At 37.3% G+C, this 13,054-nt stretch overlaps 1 protein-coding gene across 3 annotated transcripts in view; it reads left to right on the top strand.

Annotated features, from left to right (window-relative positions):
* The window catches only part of Mbnl3 (muscleblind like splicing regulator 3), a 93,073-nt gene that overhangs the window by 40,457 nt on the left and 39,562 nt on the right, over positions 1-13,054 (top strand). For 2 of the 3 annotated variants that reach the window (XM_029473570.2, XM_085838221.1), the window contains exon 2: positions 21-267. The exons of the other annotated variant lie outside the window; for it this stretch is intronic. In XM_029473570.2, the coding sequence (XP_029329430.2) occupies positions 91-267 (177 nt within the window). In that variant the 5' untranslated portion in view covers positions 21-90. The remainder of the gene's footprint in view (positions 1-20; positions 268-13,054) is intronic. 3 annotated transcript variants of the gene reach the window in all.

Raw genomic sequence — 13,054 nt, 5'->3', positions numbered from 1 at the left:
TTTGGTTCTGATTTCTTTAGATTCCTTGAACCATCTGCAGTCCTATTATTCTCTGAAGAGGGTGCACTTGATTGCCAATTTGCTCTCAGTATGACACCTGTCAATGTAGCTCTAATCCGTGATACCAAATGGCTGACTTTAGAAGTCTGTAGAGAATTTCAGAGAGGAACTTGCTCTCGAGCTGATGCAGAGTGCAGGTTTGCCCATCCGCCAAGAGTTTGCCATGTGGAAAATGGCCGAGTGGTGGCCTGTTTTGATTCACTAAAGGTGAGTGTCGTGTGAATGCACATAATTGCTTCAATGTGTTGATTTCTAGACATTTGAAAAGAAGATGTGCTAGAAAAGAGTAAAAGTAATAATAGCATTATAAAATTATTATTTGGTTTAAGACAAGGCATACCCTTTTGTGTGTGCTGAACTAAGCCAGTTGAAGGCTCATTATACTAAAGTCAACTTATCAAGATAGATATACTTGTAAAATGAAAACTCATGAATTTTTGTAGGACTGAGATATTGTAAACTTGCTGAAGTTTAAACAAGTTCTCTCTATGTATCTCCGTCTGGTCTGTAACTTACTATGTAGACCAGGCTAGCCTTGAGTTTGTAGTAACCCTTATGCCTTTGCCTTCTGAGTACTGGGCTTCCAGGCACTTACGACCAAGCTAGCCAATTTACCATCTCATAGGATTTTAATTTCTATCTAGAATTTAGACTTTAAAAATTTATTAGAATTATTCATTTTGTGATAACTATGAATGTTTTGCCTGCTTGTGTATATGTCTAACATGCGTATGCTTGTTACCCACTGGAGGTCAGAAGCAGGCATCAGATGCCCCAGAACTGGAGTTATTGGTGGTTGTGAACCACCATGTAGGTTCTTGAAATCAAACCTAAATCCTCTATAAGAGCAACAAGTGTTCTTCATTACTGAGCCATCTCTCCAGCTCATAGAATTATGGTTTTGAGTGCAGTGATCAAAATTCTCATGCAACAGAGAAAAAAACCCTTTTAGGAATTAATTATACATATATGTATATATACATATATATATAAGTATATATATATATATATATATATATCTTATTCTGCATATTAGTAAGATATAAATGCCATATAAGAGCAGTCACCCAGTCAGACGGAGCATGTAAATTAAAACCTCACTGTTCATGAAGATTAGGCATGTTGTTATAAAACTAACTTCACTAATGTCTCTCCTTGAACACACAACTGAAAAGTTCTAATTTGTAAGTATTAAGAAAGTCTTACTGCCACATTTGTCAAGCTTAAGTATAGCAAAATATGAGGGCAGGTGCTATATACAGGAGGACATAAATGATCGTGTACCATGCGAATGTATTCATTTTCATGTTTTATTCAATGTTTTCATGTTTTATTTAATGTAAGGAAAAGAATATCCAAATTACACCAGAGAAGCAAAACATGTGAATGGATTCTTGTTTTATCAAAAGATTTGCTCTCATGAATTTGAAATGAATTTTGAAATTACAGGCCAATGAAATAGGTTTAGCAAGAATTTTTAGAAATTCTGTGATATTATGTGACTGTCATAATGATCAACTTACCCCACTAACATTGTCATTGCTTGCTGCTGCATTGGCTACTACAGGTGCGTTCTTTTGTATGCTGCTATCCTCAGAATACATTTTCAAATGGCTTGCTATGCATGGCTCTTATGATTGGGACCAGAAGTGCTTCACACTTCAGAGTTCTTCAGATTTGGGGCCATTTTCATCTTCATATTTGGGGTTCTTTTCATGTACATGATGAGATAATCTTGGGATGGAACCCAATTTCAAACAGGGAATTCATTTATACTTTATATATAATCTATTATACAGGGCCCATAGGTCATTTTCATGCGGTGTTGTTCATCTATTGTTTGATGCAGAATGAGGTTATGTATGGTGTTTTCCAATAATAACATTATATTTGTGTTCAGAACATTGGATTTTGGTGCTTTTTAGTTTTTAAAATTAGGGATATTCAAGTTAAAAGTATGTATTTTTGCTAATTTCTTGGTTGCTAGTTTTTATTATGGACTATTCCAGTTATGGAATCCCATTATGGTAAAACAAAGGGTAGTACTAACATTGAAAAACTCTGAACTGCTTTTATTTTAAGCAGATCTAATAACTAAAAAGGTTATTTTTTTGGCTAAGCCTGGTGGCACACACCTTTTTCCCCCCAGAACTCAGTGGGCAGAAGCAGGTGATTCTATGTTGAGTTCAAGTCTACATAGCAAGTTTCAGGCCAGCGTGAGCAGCATAGTGAGGTCCTCTCTCAGAAAAGACGTTTCTTCATTGTTCACTTCATGCTGTTTCTACAGTTGTTTTCTGTGTATTAGTTTCAGTTTAGGACAGGACTGGATTGTTGAGCTAGTTAAGTCATGGCATCTTTCACCCAGGGCACATGCAAGTCCAGGCATTGTACTAGGTCCTTTTTCACCTTCTTCTGGAGATCTGGAATATAGTGCCAGTCCTACTAATCTCATCTTCCAGCTTCTTTGTCTCTCAAACCTTGAGTTACTTAGTCTTTAATAAGTGCATAATCCCTTCACTACTTGGCTTTCACAATGTCTGCAGAGATTCCAAAGAGACAACACAAACAAGAAACAAAAGTATAGGTACAAAGTGAGTCAAGTATGAGGTTAACTTCTTACAAAGAATGGAGTGTTGGTTTTAGGAGCTATTCAAAAGAGTTCCATTTAGGTAGAATTTATTACTTAATGCTGCAAGCTCATGTGCCCAAATCCATTGTGGTGAGGGTGATTTTAGTTCTACAATTTACATACATCAGTGTTCTGTGGTTTACTCTGTGATAGGGAATTCATCATGGTCTAAAGAATCTGTCTTTCTAGGCATCATAGAGTGAGGGAGATACACACCTCTAAAATTTTCTATAGACTTCATGTCAGTGTTTCTATTAAAGGCAAAAGAATGCTTACTATAAAGTAAACACTTTGAGGACAATAAGTAAATCACTTAATTATTTTCATATGCTGTATTCTCTTTTGGATCCATTGCTCTTAAATTCAGGCATTGTGTTAATTTCTTGATGATCAGTAAGACTAAATAAAATGATTTACATAATTCCTACAGTTTTAATTTCTTTTCATGAAAATTAAATATTTCAAATATACAAAGCCTTTTATATAATTATTTAATTTGCCATTGAGATAGCGCATTCATCAGAGTCCCATGTCTGCATAAAAGCTTTGTATTTCTTTCCTTTTTTTTTTTTTTGTATTGCTTCTTATCCAAAATATGCATGAAAGCTATCCTGAGATCAGGGTAATTGACCTATGCTGATTGTATTCCTATCATATTCACAACACACAGAGAACGTGCCTTAATTATTGCTGACACATTCGTTGTTCCTCTTGAATTTGTATAATTGAAGCACCGTTGAATTTATCTGTGTACTGTTTTTCCCCCCAGTGGTTAAATAAGCAATCCTTTGATTTGTAGGCTTTGGGTTTTTTTTTTTTTTTTTTTGGAGTCACACATGCATAAGTGTGAATATGTGTATGCATGCGTGTTGTGTGCATGTGTGTGAGTGTGTTCCATTAGTACTAGCTGCTCAAAGAGATGATGGTTCTTTGCCTACATTATAGGCACAATAGACACTGTCCTATTGTCCCCTCGTAATGAGGGGAGGTCATGAAAATAGGAAGAATGATCAGAATGGATTGGTTGTGCATTGTGCTGAAGGGCTGCACCAATAACTACATGAACACTGCACCATTTTCAAATGAGAATCTAGCTTGTGATGCCTGTAAATGAATTCTCAGCTACACAGAAAAGTCTTCTGTCTTGTTACTATGCAGCTGTTTTTTACTCAGTTGCCTTGTCTTCTTAGTACATTTAGTTCAAACTTCCTGTGGCATTAATTAACTCATCCTATACTGACTCCTTGGTATTATGTGCTGGCATTGATTTAGATTGGCATTTTGAATGAACTCCCTGTAGATTTAACAAAAGACTATATGTTTGTGATTGTTTTCATAGCCACCTGCTTACTCTGCATCAAAAATATCAGGCATATCTTGAACCTCCCACTCTATTCTTGATCATCTACCTGCTCTACTGCAAATACATAAATGCAACAAGTATTGCATTATAGCACATTGACAGCAGTCATATCTACCTGTCCTAATCCATACTTTGGGTAGTTTGGTAACAACTACATGCTAGTTAAGCCACAGCAGTCATAGTCAGAGGATAAATACGCTAATCCATATATAATCTTAAATGACAGGAACTGGGAGAGTAATGTACATACAAGACCTCTAAATAATGTCATCCAACTTTAAGCACAATGATACTATGAAAAATAAAACATATCATATATAAATATCAATATGCTTATAGGTAATAATTGGCTCTAGGATTCATATGTTCTATATTTTAGAGCCACTAATCACAGCAGTCCTCAGTAGCTTAAAATGACCTTAAGTCTTTGGGAGCTGAGACTGTAGCACAGTGGTTATTTGCCCAGCATAGTCAAGGCCCTGAGTCTGACCTCCAGCCCCACACAATAAAGACTATTTTGACTGTATATTTGCTCCTGCACATTTGCTTAGGTACAGCTTGCCAGACACCAGACTCTGACCAGAGCCCCAAGGATTACACAAGAGATAGTGCCATTTATGAACTCCAGCAGAGAGGGTTGCTTGTACTATCAAGCCTGTCTTTCTGAGAGTCATGAAACATAAAGTTTTCCTTAAAAATATCTTGGATATTGCCCTTAAAAGGAATGCGCCTTCATTTATATAGTCTTTTGAGGGATATTTTTAAAAATCTCATTTGAATGAAAACTGGACTCTTGATTAGCACCTAAACATCCTCAGATTCTTTGAACTCTTTGTTTGAAATAAATTTAGATTTAGAGAGAAGTTGCAAAAATAATAGACACATTCCCTGTATACTCTCCAGCAGATTCCCTAAGTGTTAGAAGCCTATAGCCCACTCATGACAGAATCATCCAAACCAGAGAATGAGCACCAAGCAAAGCTCCTACAGAAAGGACTTGACTTCAATTTCTCCAACTGGTCTCCAAAGGCTCAGCAATTCAGATAATTAGTTTAAGGAAGTTTTGTGTCCATAGAATTTAAAACAAAACTAGGAAATGAGGAATTTTGGCTGCTGAAAGACTATTCAATTAAAAATCTTTACCGTTTCTATATGAGGAAACTGAAGAAGTAGGAAGAGAAAGTTAATTTCCCAAGATCCCTACAAAGTTATCGGAAGAGCTTGATGATTTGAGTCTTTATTACAACTGAGAAGAAAAATGGAGAAAATATCAAAGGGGTATTTAAAGTCAATTTTATGGTTCAAGCTTAGTTCTTAGTTCCTTTTCTGGGGTTATGTGTTAAGACAGGATCTTAGAAGCAGCCAAGACTAGCCTCTAATTCTTGACAATTCTGACTCAGTCTCCCAAGTGCTAAGATTACTGATATCAGCAATAATGCTTAACACTCTTAGGTTATTGTTAATCATTATGATGATAGTTTTCTCAATTCCCAAGCACCAAAATACTGAGTTGTTTCTGTCCATTCTTTTCCCCAACCCCTGCAGTGTTGGGTTAGTTAACCAGAGTGGTGGCTGATTTTTCATAATACTCTCTAATGTTGCCGTGTACTTACTAGTAAAGTGCACTGGCTAGCTGGTGATATCTGTCACCAATCACCTGGAAATATTAGAGTAGCTCTTTAGCCTCAGAATGAATTAAAAAAAAAAAAAAACCTTGGAACTCTAGTTGACTTTACTAAAAATGTTGTTTTATAGGACCATAGTTCAAAGCCATTTCTCTCCCACCTTGCAGCCAAATTGTAATTGGGCACCTGGTGATATATAACTCAGGATACGGCCAAGAATGTATTTGCTAAATTGCAATTTTGATTATACCATTCCCATGTGATAGGAGACACTTGAAAATCTGAAATTAAATGCTGTGTTATATGTCAGCTCCTTGGTTATGAAGAAACTCTTCCCTGTTAGGGCAATATAGAAATAATTTTTGTTTCTGTTTGGATTTTTAAAATTTGTTTTAGCAATTAGTGATATATAATCTGGATTTGTAATCCTCTTTGATGTTATGGCATTGTTTGGGTTTTTATTATTATTAATTTATTTGATTAGCTAGTTAATTAATTTTAGACAGCTTCTTTCTATGTATCCCTGGCTGTTCTGGAACTCACAGAAATGCACTGTCTCTGCCTCCTGAGTGCTGAGATTAAAGGAGTGGCCAGCATGCCTGGCGTGTTTCAGTGTTTTTATCCCTACACTGACAGTTACTTTACCCAGGGTCAAGTTTCCTGGCAGATGTAATTATACATATATTTAAGTTCTGCTTTGTGTTCTCTTGATGTTGCTCTCTTTAAAAAGTCAGTAAATATTGCATTTTGGTCAGTGTTTGAGTTTCTAAATGATCTCCCCTATCAGCAATTAACCACGTGGTCACTAGAAATAGACTAAATCATTTACATATTTTATGATACATCTGTGCAGTACTATTTACTCTCATGAGTAATCTGTTCCTTGGTTAAAGAACATATGGCTATAGGATACATCATTAGAAATAGTTTTCCAGCTATGACTTTATTAAATGTATATATGTCTTCAACTGTGTTTTCTATCATAAGTGAATATTTTTTCCTGCTGAAATTGATTGTCAACACACTAAAAGTTGGTATAAAAATTAACCTTTGCACCTGCCCATAATCTTCTGGTTAAGCATAGACAGTGAGTGTGGTTTCCAAACTCTGAAAATCATCCCAAGTTTCAAAGTGTAGAGCTCATAGTAATATAACTGTGTTAAATCCAGCACATTCTCCTAACCGAGATATATCTTGTGTGCCAGCCACAATTTGCTGACAAACTACATAGTCGCGATATTCTAACTCTTGTACATACAAACATGTACAGAGTGTATTGCTGCCTTTTTGCATTGCTGGGAATGGAATTGAAAGGCTGAATGTCTGCTAGCTACCAGCTCTACTGGTGAGCTGTTTTTGTAGCCCATGTTTTCTTTTTCTTTTCTTTTTATTGGATAATTTCTTTATTTACATTTCAAATATTATCCTCTTTCCCGATCTCCCCCCTTGAAGCCCCGTATCCCATCCCCCTTCCCTACTTCTATGAGGGTGTTTCCCCACCCACCCACGCACACACTCTCACCTCCCCACCCTCGAATTGCCCTGAGTGGCCTCTAAGTCTAAGCCCTCCTGCCCTTTCCAAGTGCTGGAAATAACAGAGGACTTCACACTCTGTATCTAGCTTTGTTTTATGCCCTGAAATACATTGTGTGGGCAGCACTGTACTATCCCTAACCTTTTACCCAGAGATGAGATTGTTTTAAGATACATTGTCATATTGTCCTCACTTTTGTCCTTGGGCCTGTTTGTGTACTATAGGAACACTGACATTCCAACTTGAGGATTCCTAACATCTTCAGGAACACTGTGTTCTTGCCTCAAAGATTTCAAAATACCTAATGGCAGAAGTTGGGTTTTTTTGTGAATGTTTATGCTCATCACTTACATAAACTTACATTTTTCTAGCTTCTCAGATAGCATAGTTTGCAGTTTTTTCAACTTCTTGTTTTTTTCATTTTTAATAGCCAAGAAGGTACCTTATATGGAAGCCCCTTCAAAGGGCTGGAGCTGCAGGCAGGTACTTTGGAGGACTATTTGTGGTTTGTTACCAGAACTTGTATAAATGTCAGGGGTTATTTAATGCTGAAAGTCCTCTTATATCCATTAGAAGTTCTATATGAATTCAATTCCCAAAGACATGATTTGTTTAACAAACATTTATTGAAACATCTTAATTAGACACTGATTGGGCTCAGTACACAAAATTATGGAAGATGTAACTCCTACTTGATGTCTTAGTATAAGGCAGCTCTGTCATGTGACATACGCCATTTATTATCTCACAGTTAAGAGTCCACAGGAAGGAAAGGACTGGGATTATGTCCAGCTGTAGAGGTTAAAGACACAGACATGGAAGAAGCGGTGTTTGATGCATTCTTTGAAGAAGGGATAGACAGATATTCTGGCAGAAGGGATAAGCTAAGCAAAGTCAGAAAGGGGATACAGGTGTGTCTGAGTGTTAAGTTTGGACAGGCTGGAGCATGGAGCTTACATTGGAGGGGAGTGGTCTTAAAACTCAGTGAGCCACATAGAGAATGTGACTGTGGTAGAGTGCTTGCCTAGCATGCATAAGGCTCTGAGTTCTGTCTTCAACACACATGGAGACAGTACAGAATTAGGACTCTAGGATTTATTGTGTAGCTGTGAGAAATCTAGGGTACTTTTTAAATGACGTGTGTGTGTGTGTGTGTGTGTGTGTGTGTTTGAATCAGGTCATGGCAGTGGTAAGAGAATGCCATCAAGGGTGAAACCATTTGTGTACATATTTGTCAATCTGTTGTAGCCCCATAAATCACATATTCAACTTGAAATTAGATTGCTTGGATGAATTTGCAGTTACTGAATCTTTTAAAAGTAAAGACTTAATTGAATATCATTGGATTATCACACTAATATTTTAACATAGTTTTCAGTGATAACCGTTTAGGCAAGTTTTTAGGCTGAGGCTCTAGTAGTATTTCTCTGTAAATAAGACTACTAGCTAGTCTTGCACAAGACTTGGGTTCAATTTCTGGCATCCACAAGCATTTGTAATTCCAGTTCCAGGGGATCTGACAGCCTCATCTGTCCTCTGTAGAGCACCAGGTACAAATGTGTTGCACAGACATACATGCAGACAAAACTCCCATACACACAAAAATAAGGAAATAATGTTTAATTAAAGAAAATTAGAGTGGGAAATAGATGAATGGTTGAATTGTCAAGGTGCTTACTCTGTAAGCATGAAGACCCTAGTTGGGATACTCAACTCCCACATAAAAAGCCAAGTGTGCATGCTTGTAATCCCAGGACTACAGGTGGAGAATGGGTGATCTCTAGTGGATTCCAAATTCAGTGAGGATCCTTAAAAAAAAAAAACCAACAAAACAAAACACATGATACAGAAGGACGCTTAGCATCAACTTCTGCCCTCTACATACTTGCATGCATGTGTGCATCCCTCCAAACCTGTGCACACATGTACCACACACACATGCGCACACACACACACCACATATTTTAGACTGGCTGTAGTGGCACACACTTGCAGTCCTAGCACTGAGAGCTTGAGAAAGAAGGATCACGAGTTTGAGGCCAGCCTAAGGTACCTATTGATAGCCCATGTCAAAAACAAAGTTTAAATGAAGCTTTAATAAGGAGCTCCCATTCTCTGTTATTTTATTTGTTTTGTAATAGATGCTATCTTACTATTATAACTTTTTGTGACTAGAACGTAATAGTGCCTTTAAACTAAAAGCACTTGTTCAGTGAAACAAACATCTTATGGATGAAACTTTTATAAAATTATCACCAACTTTCTTTACTCAATGGCATTTAGCCTAGATTTGAAGGCTAATAAACTACAGATTTGTGCGAATGGAATTCTATTCCTCAGAATCATAGACCTGTTCTTTACTCAAATGTTGTTGGATATTCTATAAATGTTGAATTTTGTGTACTTTTACCTTATATTGGTACCTTCAGTGTTTTTGTGTCTGGCTACCGTTAACTATTATTTTTTTAAAAAACTTGTGTGATAATCTAGCAAAATTTAAACATACCTTTGTATTAAAATGTTTAGCGCAAGGTAGCTCACCAATCAAGGTGTTATTAAAATTAGGATTAATGATAATGAGATCATTCTTATTTCTTAGAGTCTGACCATAAAGGCAATGAAAATTTGTAATGCAGGGAAGCCATGCAAACACTTTAAAAAATCCTTAATAACTACAATTTAGTAGAAAGACTCTGCTTTGAAAACAAATAGAAAAATACTGAGTATAGTCTGAAAATATAATTTTATGGAGGGTATCTGGGCAGGCATATGAATTAGAGCTTTGAATTTTTTAAGTCAGTAAACTCTCTTGCACTCTCCCCATGTTTATGACCGTTCCTGGATAGCAATGTCCGGTATTCAAAGGAGAATATTCTGAGCCCTATGAAATCCTCAGTAACCCAGATAGGAGCCAGTTTAGGCCGCTGACTCTGCTTTCTTTCAAAAACAGGAAAGATAAGATGAGCATGGTGGCTAGGGTCTGTGGTCCCTGAATTTGGTGGTTGGAAAGAGAAGCATCAAAATCTCAGAGTCTTCTGTGGCTATATAATCAGTTCCTGTCCAGCCTGGGCTACATGAGACCCCATCACAAAACATACAAATAACCACAGAAGAACAGGCAGGCAGACAGACAGACAGACAGAGTCAAGTTCCTGGAAATTTTTTTAAATGTTTTGACAAAGAAGAAAATAAGTGAAGTATTTGAAGTATTTAGTAGCATTCAGCTAAAGTCAGCTTTGACAATGACTTCCATAACTGTGATTTGAATGTGCTAATGGACAACTGACCTGTCAAAAGAATCAAGGCTCTTTTCTTCAAATTTTGTTTGCCTTGTTTTGATGGCATGTGACATCTATTCCGTGTTTTGAGAGATACGTCAGGGAAATCCCAAGTCTCCCCATAAAACTCGTTCTTCCTCCTCAGCTATCCATCCTGGTCGCCCTTGCTATCTCTGCTATATTCCCAAGTCCTCAATGGGCTTCAAGTCCTAGTGTTCGTTCTACCTCTCCTGAGGCTCTGTAACTTGGAGATGAGGCTGACCTTCCATGATAAGTGTAGTATTAAATGGTTTCCTTGATCAGGGAGAAAGCAAGGCAATTCAGTATGTTTTCCTACTTCCTTACGATTACCTGAAAGCTCTTACATTTGGGGCCCAGTCATGAACTTTACTCTAGATTTTGGATATTTGATATACTTATCCAATTTTAAAAGAACATCCTGTCATCCCTACTGCATCAAGTTTACTCTTCAGGACTAATGTAATGATCCTATTGGAAAAATACCTGTGTTCTTGGTCCTTTTCAAAATCTGTAGACACATGTCTGAGTGGAAACAGAGCAGATCAGCATGGGGAGAATCTGATTTTGTGTCTCAGTTGCCTTTTTTTACAGTTTGTTAAGTTCCTAGACAACTTCATTTAGACATGCTACCATTCTGGGAACATTCCAGTATTGAGAACTAGAGATCTCAGTTTAAAAAGCGGTATCCAGTGATACAATCTCATTTATACACAAGTCACATCATAATGTGTTGCATACATTCAGTAGACGTATTTTTCAGTCTAAAGGAAAAGTGAAGAAGAAATGCAGTCAGTGCAACTTGGCAAAAGAAAAATACGTGCAACTTGTCGAATGGGTGTTGGTATTTTCTTCATTATGTGAAAGAGGGTGACTGAGAATGTACAACAGCCATAGCATATTTAAGGCTCTTAGGGCTTTACCAGCACTATGTAGGAGAGGGGATGGGGTGTGTGTGTGTGTGTGCGCGCGTGCGCATTGCATGCATATAAATAAGCCCATGTATTCACATGCAGAGACCAGAGGAGGACTTTGGATGTCTTTCTCTAGCTCTCTCTGCCTTATCGCCTGGAGACAGGGTCTTTTCTTGAGCCAGAAGTTAGCAGTTTCAGCTAGACTGGCCAGCCAGGGAGCTCTCAGGATCTTTATGCCGCCAAGGTTACAGATGAACTTTGTATCCAGCGCTTGCTTTGAAAGTTAGGAATCTGCTGATCTTCAGCTTTAGAGTATCCATATTGAGACACTGTAGTCAGCACTGGGTTGTTTGTTTTGAGGTAAAAGCAAGAAAATGCTTTTACCTCATATTTTCCAGATATGTGTTTCTGAGGGAATGAAGAGGAGGAGTAATGTTTTCAAATGACTAGGGCTTCTGCAGCCAGTGAAGGTATGAATTTAAGGCAAACTGGGGGGAGGGTTTTTTTTTCACTTCCATTTGAGTCCTTAGCAAACACTCAGAAAAACACTCTGGCAAAGGTTGGAGAGCAAATATGCTCACCATGGAACCAGAGCTCTCATGTACTTACTTGCCATTATAACTAATAGCCCTATTTTTGTAATCAGAAAATGAATTCATTTCCTAGTAACTTTGAAAAGCCTCATCTTTCGCTTTAGTGATCTACGTTGGCTTTTGTGTACATCACTGCTAGCACCATTACTGATGTCAGAGTCATGGAGGAAAAATGGGCAACTCTTCACTGTGGCCTTTTAGAAATAGAATTATCAGCAACAGGAAAAGATGCGTGGTAAAGAGCTAAATCTGTTTGATAAATAGAACAGTATTCCCTGAGAGCAGAGGTGCACAAAAGTATGGTGGCAGACTATCTTTATCTGGGCACTTGGTGTATGTTCTCTTGCTGTGTCCTACACCTGCTGAAGAAGACAATCAAAGAGTAGGCTTGGTCTTCTGTTTTCAAGAAACACAACTAGTGATTCTGATAAACATGAATATTTGAAAGGCTTTAGTTTAGAGAAAGAAATGTAACAATTCAAAATAACTCTTCAGTGCTGCAGAATCTTTACAACTGTGCCTTGTTCTTCCCAGTGTTTTATAACCTGACATCTCTTAAAATTCTTTGATCACAGAACTTTATTTTGTGGATCATATAGAAACTTCTCATGGAATATTGTATAGGCAATTAGCATATTGCTGAATAAATATGTGAAAGTGAAATGAAGTAAAATGATCTTAGACATGTGTCTGTTATAATGCTTTAGAAAGGGTAGTGAGTTTCTGTACTTCCAAAGCTCTATTGTCAGTATTGTGAAACATGCCAAATACAGATACAAAATTTTATAAGCAACAAATGTACGGACAAAGTATTTGAAGGCAGTAAGGTGCCTTGGTCCTTAAAATGTGACCTGTAGCTAGGATAAAGCACCTGGGTTGAAGTCCACACCTTTGTTATCTCTGTCAGCCTGGGCACGTCCTTCCTTTTATATTTCAATTCTCTCCACTAGGAAGAGTCAATGAAACGATGTGTTTATAACACTTTAACCAGAGTGTGGTAAACACACAATGAAGGCAGACAACGGTATTAAGATGGATAC

The sequence above is a fragment of the Mus caroli genome, unplaced genomic scaffold (genome assembly GCF_978045245.1).
Source record: "Mus caroli unplaced genomic scaffold, Mus_caroli_1 scaffold_5, whole genome shotgun sequence".
Classification (NCBI taxonomy): Eukaryota; Metazoa; Chordata; class Mammalia; order Rodentia; family Muridae; genus Mus; species Mus caroli.
This window is presented reverse-complemented; position numbering and strand designations above follow the sequence as displayed.